Source organism: Hemitrygon akajei, chromosome 3 (genome assembly GCF_048418815.1).
Source record: "Hemitrygon akajei chromosome 3, sHemAka1.3, whole genome shotgun sequence".
NCBI classification, from domain to species: domain Eukaryota; kingdom Metazoa; phylum Chordata; class Chondrichthyes; order Myliobatiformes; family Dasyatidae; genus Hemitrygon; species Hemitrygon akajei.
Window position 1 is genome coordinate 185894565 of NC_133126.1, and position 13683 is coordinate 185908247.

General features: G+C 45.0%; 1 protein-coding gene across 2 annotated transcripts in view; it reads right to left on the minus strand.

The window, feature by feature from the left end:
- Window positions 1-13683, minus strand: part of wwtr1 (WW domain containing transcription regulator 1) — a 152728-nt gene that overhangs the window by 11827 nt on the left and 127218 nt on the right. For both annotated transcript variants that reach the window (XM_073041579.1, XM_073041580.1), the window contains one exon: window positions 1869-2065. In XM_073041579.1, coding sequence (XP_072897680.1) covers window positions 1869-2065 — 197 coding nt within the window. The remainder of the gene's footprint in view (window positions 1-1868; window positions 2066-13683) is intronic.

Below are 13683 nucleotides of genomic sequence, written 5' to 3' on the forward strand. Positions count from 1 at the left end.
CCTCCATTCTCCTACCTTCTCCCCATAACGTTTGATGCCCTGACAAATCAAGAATCTATCAAACTCCGCTTTAAGTATTTTCATTAACTTGACCTCCACTGCCATCTGTGGGAATGAATTCCACAGAATCACCACACTCTGACTAAAGACTTTTCCTCATCTCTGTCCATATGGTGATCTCTCTATTCTGAAGCTGTGCCCTCTAGTCTTAGACTCACTCACTACAGGAGACATCCTCTCCACATCCACTCTGTCTAGGCCTTTCAATATTTGATAGGTTTCATTTAGATGCCCCACCTCATTCTTGTAAACTCCAAGTGAGTACAGGTGCAGAGGCATCAAACACTCCTCATAGGTTAACCCTTTCCTTCCCAGAATCATTCTCATGAACATCCGCTGAACCCTTTCCAACGCCAGCACATCTTTTCTTAGATAAGGAGCCCAAAACTGCTCACAATACTCCAAGTTAACCGATGCCTTACAAAGCCCGACATCACATCCTTGCTCTCATACTTTAGTCCTCTCGAAATGAATGCTTACATTGTCATTTACCCCCTTTACCACTGACACAATCTGCAAGCCAAACTTCATGGAATCCTGCACAAGGACTCCCAAATCCCCTTACACCTCTGATATTTCTTCCCATTTAGAAAATAGTCTACACCTTTATTCCTTCTACCAAAGTATATGGCATTAGATTCCACCTGCCACTTCTTTGCCCACTCTCCCAATCTGCCCAAGTCCTTCTGCTGACTCCCTGCTCCCTCTACACTACCTGCCCCTCCACCTACCTTTGTACTGTCTACAGACATCACCTCAAAGCCATCAATTCCATCATCCAAATAACCGACATATGTGAAAAGAAGTGGTCCGAATACAGACCCCTGCAGAACACCACTGGTCACCAGCAGACAACCAGAACAGGCCCCCTTTGTTCCCACTCTTTCCCTCCTGCCAGTCCACCAATCTTCTATTCATACTAGTATTTTTTTTCCTGTAATACCATGGGCTATTATCTTGGTTAGCAGCCTCATGTGCGGCACCTTGTCAAAGGCCTTCTCAAAATCCAAGTAAGCAGAGTCCGATGACTCTCCTTTGTCTATCCTGTGTATGAGCAGAATTACACCGTTCGGCCACTTGATCATGGCTGATTTATTATCCCTCAACACACACACACTAAATGCTGGAGGAACTCAGCAGGCCGGGCAGCATCTATGGAAAAAATGTACAGTTGACGTTTCAGGCCAAAACCCTTCAGCAGGTCTTCCAGGAATGCCTACCTGAAAAAGTTTAAATCTCCTCTTCAATGGGAGTTCAGTGAAACACTCCCTCTCTCTGCTCCCCCCACCCCCACTGTGACCCCTGCTGCTCTCCAACTCCTGTACTTTTTTTTCCATTTTGCGTGTGTTGCTCGGATTTCCTGCATCTGCAGATTTTCTCTTGTTTGTGGTTATTATTCCTCAACCCCATTCTCTTGCCTTCTTCCTGTAACCTTTGACTATTATTATTTAATCATTTATGGTTTTATATTGCTATATTTCTACACTATTCTTGGTTGGTGCGACTGTAATGAAACCCAATTTCCCATAATTTCCCTCGGGATCAATAAAGTATATCTGTCTGTCCGTCTGTCTGTCTGATATCCACTTGAAATATACCCTGTGACTTGGCCTCGGCAGCCAGCTATGGCAATGAATTCCACAGATTCATCACCCTCTGGCTAAAGATGGTCCTCCTCACTTGACGATAATGAACCAATACTAATACCCCTGCACACCCCTATCTCTCTGAAGGCAGCACAGCTCATTAGTATCCGCGGAACAACCGGCTGTCGTTGGAGTGGTCCGGCCGGCGGGAGGAATAGCTACCTGTCTCATGAGCTCTTGCTGCAGGTGTTTGATTCGCTCCTTCTCCATCTGGATCTGCTGCAGGCGCATCTTTTGCTGGTGTTTCTGCTGCACCGTCATGGCGCTGGAGAGGCTCATCATGGCCATCCGAGGGTTTTGGGAGGGCATTCCAGACGGAGTCACAGTGGTGTTTGGAGTCATCTGCTGTTGGCTCATCACTGGGGAGAAAGGGAAGTGGTTAAATCCGATGGTAATAATCAGCTGCGGTAAAAATATTATTTTCAGTTCCCAAATGCTCATTACTTTGGACCATGCCATGGGAATGACAGAATATGGACCCCTTCTCCTCAATGCTCCACACTCTGCTCCAGGCAAATTCTCAGAATTAATCTATTCAAAGTTTAAAGTTCAGAATAACTTCATCATCAAAGTACTTATGTTACCATATACTACCTTGCCATTACTACCTCTCACAGGCATTTACAAGCAAAATTTTAAAAAGCCATAGATTTTATGAAAAACTATACATAAACAAGGGCTGACAAACAAATTATGTAAGTTTTAAAAAATACTGAAGTCATGAGTTGTAAAGAGACCTCGAAAGTGGGTCTGTATGTCATAGAATCAATTCAGAGTTGTGGAGAGTGAATTCAGAATTCGTAGGGTAATAACTGTTCCTGAACCTGGTGGCGCTCCTGTATCTCCTGCCCAGTGGTAGTAGCAAGACAAGGGCACGGCCTGGATGTGGGGGTTCTTGATGATGGGTGCTGCTTTTTTGTGACAGCACCCCTGGCAAATGTGATCTTCGGTGGGGAGGGTTTTGCCTGTGATGGACTGGGCTGTATCTACCACTTACTGTAGCATTTTCAGTTGCTGGGCATTGGCGATTCCATACCAGGCAGTGATGCAACCAGTTAAGATACTCTCCACTATGCATATATAGAAGTTTGTCAAAGTTTTTGATGATGTGCCAAACTTAACACAAATTTCTAAGAAAGTAGAGGCATTGCTTTGACACTTATGGGTTGGTCCCAGGATAGATCCTCTGATATGTTGTCTGAGCTAAGATCACCCTGATAAAAATAGCAGTATAATTTACGTGATACATTTTCACATTTCCCAGAAACACTTCATAGAAACAGATTCAATGTACACAGTATCACTACAGACCATTCAGCCCATCTGATCCAGGCAGTGCTTGTGTGCATCTTCTCCCTCCTGCCATATGCGTTGCCTAATTCCCTTCTCTATGCATGTTTATCAAGTTCTCGAAAGTACATCTGCATGTGTTATGTGTAACTCCACGTCTTCTAGGCAAAGGAGTTTCCTGTGAATTCCCTATGTGTTTATTCACAGAGACCTGATGTTTATTCTCGTTCATCTGGTCTGATAATGGAACAGAGCATGAAAGCAGACCCTTCTGACCACCAACTCCACGGTAAGCACCAAACAAGTTCAAGTTCAAGTTTACTGTCATCCAATTGTACATATACCCAACTAAACGAAACAACATTCCCCTGGACCACAGTGCAGCCACATCACACAGAGCATATAAAACAAAATATTTCCACAAATAGTTTAATAAAATATAATTACAAATTCATGCAGTGTATGGTACAAATAAACAGTAAACAGCTCGCTGTCCTTATGATGAGACCTTAGTGGTGGCAAGGTATTCATTTTTCTGGGGGGGGGCACTGCAAAATCGAAGTAAGCAGCAGAGAGTTGTAAAATTAGACAGCTCTATCATGAGCACTAGCCTCTGTAAATCCAGGACATCTTCAAGGAGCAATGTCTCAAAAAGGCTAAGGCCATTATTAAGAACGCCCACCAGCCAAGACATGCCCTCTTCTTATGCTACCACCAGGAAGGAGGTACAGATGCCTGAAGACACACACTCAGTGATTCAGGAACAGCTTCTTCCCCTCTGCCATCCAGGTTCTGAATGGACATTGAACCCATGAACACCACCTCACTACTTTCTTATTTCTGGTTTTGTACTACTTATTAATTTAAATTTTTTATATATACGTATCTGTCCGAGGCCTCTGTCCATGAATATTGCGTCCTAGCTGTCTAGATATACAGGCCTGGGAAGTACAATATGGAGAGCAAGCTGATGCAAGCTCCCCCTCTCCACACATCTGATGAGCCCAAAAGAACAGCAGGGACTGATACAGTTTGGAACCAGCAGCGTCGCAGGAGTTGCCAGTCAGCGTTGAACTCGATGTAGGACTGCCTCAGGGTCTCCAGCTCCAGAACTTTCCCTCGGGGTTTCCTCCTGAGGCCTTCCCCATGAGTGGGTAAACCGTAAGACAGCAGAGATTTGAGATCAGAGTTTTCCTTCTCCTAGATGAGCCCCATCTGCCCAAAGTGGTTTTAAGGCGTCAGTAACCTGCCATTGCCCCTTCTCCTGTCAGTAGAAATGGTTCCACTGGGCTTAGTAGCTAAGCCACACATGAAGGCCAGAAGCTGGACTTGGATGTCATTGGCTATTTGAGGCGCACGCCATTGGGAGCATTTAATAGGTAGTGGGAGCTTGTCTCGATTACCACCCCCCATTATAACAACCTTTAGGAACATATTATATATGTATTTATTGTAATTCAGTTTTTTCTATATTATCATGTACTACTGTATTGTACAGCTGCCGCAAAGTTAACAAGTTTCACGTCATGTGCCAGTGATATTAAAATTGATTCTGATTCTGATTCTGGATTTTCCGTGTGGAGTGATCTGTTAGGTTTTTCATGTGCAAGGGAGGGGGTTGGGGTTTGGGGTTTGCGAGATTTGTTTTTTTTTGGGGGGGGTTGATGTTTTTCTTTGAATGACTTCCATGGGTTTCTTTGTTTTGTAGCCATCTGGAGAAGATGAATCTCAGAGTTATATACGGTATACGTACTTTGATATTAAATGAACCTTTGATTCTGGTTCACTGGGCTCAAAGCCAGACTGGCACTCCTGGTCCTGACGCTCCTGTACCTCCTACCTGATGGAAGTGAGTCAGAGAGACTGTGGGATGGGTGCTAGGGATCCTCAAAAATGCTCTGGGCCTTCCGTATACAATGCTCCTGGTAACTGGCACAAACAAGGGTATCACTCACTTGCACTAATCCTGTATCAATCCTATCCATTCTACATACTATCAGCCCATCATGCAATCAAGTTTTTTTAATTCATCCACTTACGGGATGTGGGCATCGCCAGCTAAGCCAGCATTTATTGCCCATCCCTAGTTGCCCTTAAGAAGGTGGTGACGAGCTGCCCTCTTGAACCGCTGCAGTCCCTGAGGTGCAGATACACCCACGATGCTGTTAGGGAGGGAATTCCATGATTTTGAACCAGTGACAATGAAGGAACAGCGATAGGTTTCCAAGTTGGGATGGTGAGTGACTTGAGGGGGATTTCCAAGTGGTGGTGTTCCCAGGTATCTGCTATTCTCATCCTTCTAGATGGTGATGGTCGCGGGTCTGGAAGGTGCTGCCTTTGGAATTTTGGTGTGTTGTTGCAGTGCATCTTGTAGATAGTACACTCTGCTGCAACTGTGCCTCGAGATGTACTTTATTGAATATTTTGTAATCTTAAAGGCCTCTGCTTGTTCACATCTCAGTGTTCCTTTTCCTAGAGAAAGAAACCCAGGAAGTTTCATCCTTCCTGCGCTGCACGTGCACATTGTCCCACAGTTTAACATCTCCTGAAAAGAGTGTACATGTAACAACTTAACTTCAGACTGCATCCTGGGTACGTGGAGGAGTATCGATCGATCTAACCACTTTTGGGGGATCTCTTTAAATTAGAACACATAAACTCGGCCATCCATCTTGTGATGGCAATTTGAGACAGTAAACTAAAGCCGCTGAGAGACCGAATGAGGGAATTAACGACGTGTGACAAGCTTCCAAGTCGAACAGTTCCTTTACCACAAAACCAGCAAAGGTGAGTGACAAAGACAGACGATCAAAAACCGATAAAAAGTAACAAAATTAACGTAATGGTAGTGAAATTAGCAATCAACAAAAAATATCCACCCCCTCTCTAACTAAGCTAACATAAAGGGTGAATACGTGAGTAATCTCATTCACTTCTCCTGAGCCCAAACCCACATGACCAATTACCGTGACATACAACATAAAATACAATACAGACAGACAGAAAGTAGATACATGAGTCGCATAAACTTGGACATCCATCCCTTTGGCTTCTCCACCATTCACAATCCTGAACTGCAGCCGATTTCCCTTTGTACTGGAGACAGACGCCAAGGGAGGTCAGCACCGTGACACAGTTACAGCTCGTTCCTCCATCAACCCTGATCTCGGTGTGGAATTTGCAACTCCCCCCCCCCCCCGTGAGCAACTGGCCACTGTAAATCAGCCCCTGCCATGGTAGGGTTTTGCTGCAAATTGAGGGGGGGGTGGATGGGGTGGATAATAAGCACACACGCAAAATGCTGGAGGAGCTCAGCAGGCCAGGCGGCATCTACGGAAAAGAGCTAACAGTCTCCATTTCGGGCCGAGACCCTTCATCTGGACAGCGGATAAAGGAACGGATTAGGGTGGGATTTGTGTAAAATTGGTAGCTTGATGATAGGTTTGACACAGTGGGCCAAAGGGCCTAGCTTTGTGTTGTGTCTATTATTCTGTGTGAGAAACAATTTCAACATAAAAAAGGTCAGCAAAGAACGGTCCATAATTGTTCATTCCAAAGTGCGAGAATGACATCTTAAATCTCCTGGCCAGCAGTGAACCTGTCTATTGCTATTTGAACAGCAGAGGGCCTCTGTGTGAGTGCCCTATCGCAAAGGCACCTCACAATCTTACTGCGTGAATGTTATACCAGAGAGAACAGGCTTGCTGACAGTCCAGGAATATCCTGGGCTGCACAGAAACTGATGCTTGCTCTACAGATCACAGCTTGTGGTACCATCACTTTACAATGCTCGCGATCGCTGATCAGGTGACCAGAGGTTCATAAGCTAGTTCTCATTGGGGATCAGAAGTGGAGAGGGTCGGCAACTTTAAATTCCTCTGTAACCATTTCTGAGGATCTGTCACAGGATCAGCATATAAGTGTCTGCCAAAATTTGCCATGACATCTAGAACTTCGACAGACTTCTGTAAGTGCGTAGTGGAGAATATATTGACTGCATGCATCATAGCCTAGTATGGAAACAACAATGCCCTTGAACAGAATATCACAAACAGTAATAGATACGGCCCAGTCCATCACAGGTAAAGCCCTCCCCACCACTGAGCACATCTACACGAGTGCTATCACAGGGAAGCAGTACCCATCATTGAGGACCCTCACCAGCCAGGCCATGCTCTCTTCTCACTACTGCCATCAGAAAGAAGATATAGAAGCCTCAGGACTCACTCCAGCAGGTTTAGGACCCCTCAACCATCAGGCTCATGAAGCAGTGGGGATAACTTCACCCACCCCATCAGTAGACTGTTCCCACAACCTACAGACTCACAAGGAATCCTCATTTCAATAGACAATAGAAGCAGGAGTAGGCCATTCGGCCCTTCAAGCCAGCACCACCATTCACTGTGATCATGGCTGATCATCCACCATCAGTACCCCGTTCCTGCCTTCTCCCCATATCCCTTGACCCCGCTATCTTTAAGAGCTCTATCTAACTCTTTCTTGAAAGAATCCAGAGAATTGGCCTCCACTGCCTGCTGAGGCACAGCAATCCATAGATCCACAACTCTCTGGATGAAAAAGTTTTTCCTCAACTCTGTTCTAAATGGCCTACCCCTTATTCTTAAACTGTGGCCTCTGGTTCTGGACTCCCCCAACATCGGGAACATGTTTCCTGCCTCTAGCGTGTCCAATCCCTTAATAATCTTATATGTTTCAATCAGATCCCCTCTCATCCTTCAAAATTCCAGTGTATACAAGCCCTGTCGCTCCAATCTTTCAACATATGACAGTCCTGCCATCCCAGGAATCAACCTCGTGAACCTACGCTGCACTCCCTCAACAGCAAGAATGTCCTTCCTCAAATCTGGAGACCAAAACTGAACACAATACGCCAGGTGTGGTCTCACCAGGGCCCTGTACAACTGCAGAAGGACCTCTTTGTTCCTATACTCAACTCCCCTTGTTATGAAGGCCAACACGCCATTAGCTTTCTTCACTGCCTGCTGTACCTGCATGCTTACTTTCAGTGACTGATGAACAAGGACACCTAGATCTCATTGTACTTCCCCTTTTCCTAAATTGACACCATTCAGATAGTAATCTGCCTTCCTGTTCTTGCCACCAAAGTGGATAACCTCACATTTATCCACATTAAACTGCATCTGCCCACTCACCCAACCTGTCCAAGTTACCCTGCATTCTCCTAACATCCTGCTCATATTTCACACTGCCACCCAGCTTTGTGTCATCTGCAAATTTGCTAATGTTACTTTTAATCCCTTCATGTAAATCATTCATGTATTAGTAATGATTTCATAATCTCAATAGTTATTGCTTAGAATATAGAACACAGAACATAGAAATCTACAGCACGTTACAGGCCCTTCTGTCCACAATGTTGTGCTGACCATGTAACCTACTCTAGAAACTGCCTAGAATTTCCCTAGGTTAGCTATTTTTAAATTGTTATTATTTCTTCTTTTAATACTTGCACACAGTTTGTTGTCCTTCACACACTGGTTGTTTGTCTGCCCTGTTGGGTGTGGTCTTACACCGATTCTGTTGTGTTTCTTGGTTTTAATGAGTATGCCTGCATGAAAACAAACCTCAGCATTGTATATGGGGACATACATGTACTGTCATAATAAATTTACTTTGAGCTTTTAAGTGCATTCACCCTATCCACGCCCCTTATATTTTTATACACCTTTATAAGTCCGCCTTTTGGCTGCCTACACTCTAAGGAATAAATCTCTCCCTAAAACTCTGTCCCCCAAGTCCTGGAAACATCCACATAAATCTTTTCTAAACTCTTTCCAGTTTTATTTATTGTATTTAGAGTACAGGCCCTTTCTGCCCAACGATCCACGTCACCCAGTGACCCACCTACTTAACACTTGCCCAATCACAGGACAATTTACACTGATGCACCTAGGGAAGTCAATTGAATGTCAAAGATGCAAGGGACTGCATAATACTGGAATCCGGGGCAAAAGGCAATCTGCTGGAGGAACTCAGTGCTTCATTAGGAGTCTGAGCAGACTTGGTATGCACCAAAGACTTCTGCAAATTTCTACAGACGTACTGTGCAGAGCGTGCTCATCAGTTGCGTCACCGTCTGGTATGGAGACTTGTAGGAGGCTTCAGAGGGATGTGAACACAGCCAGCTCTACACAAGCACAAGCCCCTCATCTATCGAGAACACCTTCAAAAGACGGTGCCTCAAAAAAGCAGCATCCATCATTAAAAACCATCCAGGACATGCCTTCTTCTCATTACTACCATCAGAAAGGAGGCACAGGAGCCTGAGGATCCACATTCAACCTTTTCAGAACTGCTTCTTCTCCTCTGCCATTAGATTTATAAATGGGCCATGAACTCGTGAAAAATATCTCGCTATTCCCTGTTTATTTTCTATTGGAACTTACAGTAATTACTTATGCCTGCACTATACTGCTGCACCAGACCAACAAACTTCACAACTTAACTGAAGTCAAAGATAATGAAGCAGATTCTGGTGCTGATCCTGTAAAGGGAAATGAAGAGTTGATACTTCAGATCAAGACCCCTCATATGATTGATAATGTGTACAATCTAAATAAAGAGCCTTGCTCCAAAGTTTTCCAGAAGTTTTCTGATGACTCTGCCATAGTTGGATGCATCAGCAAGGGAGATGAGGCGGAGTACAGGGCTACGGTGGGAAACTTTGTCACATGGTGCGAGCAGAATCATCTACAGCTTAATGTGAAAAAGACTAAGGAGCTGGTGGTGGACCTGAGGAGGTTAAGGCACTGGTGACTCCTGTTTCTATCCAAGGGGTCAGTGTGGACATGGTGGAGGATTACAAATACCTGGGGATACGAATTGACAATAAGCTGGACTGGTCAAAGAACACTGAGGCTGTCTACAAGAAGGGTCAGAGCTGTCTCTACTTCCTGAGGAGACTGAGGTCCTTTAACATCTGCCGGCCGATGCTGAGGATGTTCTACGAGGCTGTGGTGGCCAGTGCTATCACATTTGCTGTTGTGTGCTGGGGCAGCAGGCTGAGGGTAGCAGACACCAACAGAATCAACAAACTCATTCATACGGCCAGTGATGTTGTGGGGGTGGAACTGGACTCTCTGACGGTGGTGTCTGAAAACAGGATGCTGTCCAAGTTGCATGCCATCTTAGACAATGTCTCCCATCCACTTCATAATGTACTGGTTAGGCACAGGAGTACATTCAGCCAGAGACTCATTCCACCGAGATGTAACACTGAGCATCGTAGGAAGTCATTCCTGCCTGTGGCCATCAAACTTTTCAACTCCTCCCTCGGAGTGTCAGACACCCTGAGCCAATAGGCTGGTCCTGGACTTATTTCCACTTGGCATAATTTACTTATTATCATTTAATTATTTATGGTTTTACTTTGCTATATTTCTATTCTATTCTTGGTTGGTGTGACGGTAACAAAACCAAATTTTCCTCGTGATCAATAAAGTATGTCTGTCTGTCTGTCAAAACATCGACTGTCCATTCCCTGCTGGTGCTGCCTAGGTTCCCCCAGAAACTTTGTTGGTAGAAGGCAAGTGGGATGGTTGTAAGGGAGATGGATTATAAAAAGGGGAATATCGTGCTGCAGCTGCACATGGCAATAGTGAGATCACACCCGCGTAGTTTTGGAATTGAATTTGGTTTGTTATCTTCACGTACTGTGATACAGTGGAAAGCCTTTGTTTGCCCCCCAGGTGGCTGATTCCATACAAGTGTACGTTGTGGGAGTGAAGGAAGAAAACAGAATAAAGAATATAGTGTTACCATTACAGAGAAAGTGCAGTGCAGGTAGACTGAGAGATCAAGAGTTCATCTTTTAGTGTGTGAGAGGCCCGTTCAAGAGCCTGGTAACAGGGCGACTGAAGCTGTCCTTCAGCCTGGTGCTATGTACTCTCAGAGGTTTCTATAAGGAGGATCGTCCTTGCACTGGAGATCGTTCAGAAAAGGTTTACTGGATCGATTTGTGGGATGAAGGGTTTACGAATGAGGACACGTCGGCCAGTACTAATCGAAGTTTAGAAAACTTGGAAGTGGTCTTATTAAAACATAGAGGGTTCAGATGGAAGCAGGAGAAAATCTGCAGATGATGGAAATCCAAGCAACACACACAAAATATTGGAGGAACTCAGCAAGCCAGGCAGCATCTATGGAAAAGCGTAAACAGTCACCATTTTGGACGGAGACCGTTCATCAGGACTGGAGAAAAAAGATTCAGATGGAGTTTAAAAGGGTAAGGAGAGGAACCTGGAAATGAGGGCTAGAGTTTCAGAATAGGGGGTTTCCCTTTTAAGAGAGGGTTGAAGAGAAACTTCTCAAAAGGCTACTGATTTCTTGGATGACTCCACCAAGATGAACTGTGGAAACAGAGTCACTGAATACTTTCGAGGCCAAGACAAACAGATTTGTGGTCCATAAGGAGCCACGGGTTATGGGAAACAAGCAGGAAAGGGATGGAGAGGCCATCATTTTCAGTGGGATGGGTGGAGTAAAGTCATAAGGCCAGGGAGTCACAGGGCAAGAGGGCCAACGGGGGTGTTCTGAGGAGTGGGAAGCAGTGGGGTTGGGGGGGGGGGGGGAGAGAGGTGATGCTATGGGATGGACTTGGAAGATTAAGGTAATTCAGTCATTTTTTTTTGGCAGGTATCCCAGCCCAGCCCTGAGCCGGGAAGACCGTGTTGTCCTGGGAATGCCCTTTGGCAAGCATCCCAAATGCAACATGATCCAAATTCCCTCCAGAACTCTAAAAGGAGCATTGAACTCAGTGACATCACTGCCTGCTGCTGCTCAATGCAATCACTCCACTGGGATGTGAGATTAACCCATCCAGCACCTTCCAGAGTGATGCAAACTGAACTCCTTTACCCCCAAACTCTTGTACATCACCAACAGCCCCCGCCCATCGTAGGTGTGTGGCAGGAACATCAGCAGTGTGAGAGCGAACGGCTTACAGGGAGAAGAGAGGGGTATTGAAATAGTAGGGTCTGCTCTGAGAGCTGACATGGATCCAATGGGCCAAATGTCCTCTTCCATGTCATAGTGAATATGGTTCAGAAGGGAAAAAAAAGCGCGACTGTATAATAGTGATTTTGCGTTGGCTTTTCTCAGCATTAATCCATCCCTCTATGAATGACTGCACAAATCCTGCAGAAAATGCTTGGATACAACATAGAAACATTGAAGTTTTAATGAGGGGTGAGTGACTTATCCACGATTGGCCAAACTGACATTCCTGGGGTTTCTCTGTCGCCTGGTAGATCGCTGCTCCACAGACTGTGATGCAGAGGTAATATCAGGTGCGGTGCATGGGATGTCTGATCAAAAACACATGCCTGGCTCCGTCTGCCAATGCCTTTCTGAGTTAGTCACGACATCCAGGAGCTGGTGGTCCAACTCAGCTGGCAAACAACTTCATATTTCAGAGACGGGAAAAGAGTTCTAAACAATTCACAAGATCCTTGACTTTAACAGTATTAATGCTGTGTGGTGTTTAAAATAAGCCAGTTGATCTCTAAACAAAGCCGAACGTGAAGCAGGTCGAGGCCCTCTGACGTTTCTTGCCTGCAAACTCCACTGTGTGCACACTCCTTCTCCCACTACCACCGCAAGTCAAAACCTCGTGACTGTAGGCTAAATATTTGGTCTGTCTCTATAACAAATATTTAATCCAGGGTTAAATTGCTTTCGGATTGTAATCAGCATGGAACTTTAAAAAATCAGATCTTGCAGATCATGCTCAGTTATAAAATCGGAACAAACTGAGCAAGAGTTGTCAGATCTTTGCTAAAGGAAGCCAGGCCTAGTTCCAGCATTGAAGCCTAGGCCTACCGTGTTTCTCCACACTGCCCTGTTCCTCTCCCTCAATTGCTTGCACAATTATACTGCAGGAGATGTAAAAGCTTCCAGTTTAACCTTTCCCCGTGCAGGACTGCATGATGTGCTCACACAGCTCTGTGTACAGATGTTTCTCTGAAAACAATTTTGTCATTCAAACTTACCCTGCACAGGAGTGCCGGAGGTTCAAACAAACTTCTGTGTACAGATGTTTTTTTTCTGAAAACTGTTTTGTCATTCTTTCAATCATGATTCCAAACTCCATTTCCTTGTGACTGGCTCCTCAGTCAAAGGAAAAATAGTCATACTGTCATACAGCACAGTTGCAGGCCCTTCAGCCCTTTGAGTCTATACTGACCACCTTATTCTCCCCACAGTCCCATCAGATCCCCTCCAGCTACACTGAGGTAAATTACAGTGATCAATTAACCTACCAACATACATGTCTTAGGGAAAACAGAGCACCAGGAAGCAACCCACTGGAAGGGCATGCAAACTCCTTAGAACCAGAGGTCATGATTGAACCAGGTATCTGACACAGTGAGACAGTGGCTCTACCGCTCTGTCATCCAAGCAATTTCTTCTGGCAAAGCCAATTAGAAGTTCTTAACGGAACACTATTAATTTTCTACTTATCATTTCTAGCATCACTAGAGCTGCACAGAGAGGCCCTTGTACTTTGGGGCTGCACCAGGAGGCTGAAAAGGTCTTTCAGGTATGGAGACACCTTGTAATTGATTGACAAAGATCAAATGCAACTGAGGATGGCAAATAGTTAAACTTCATTCCTTACAAGAGGGGATGTTGTCCCATTAGTAGG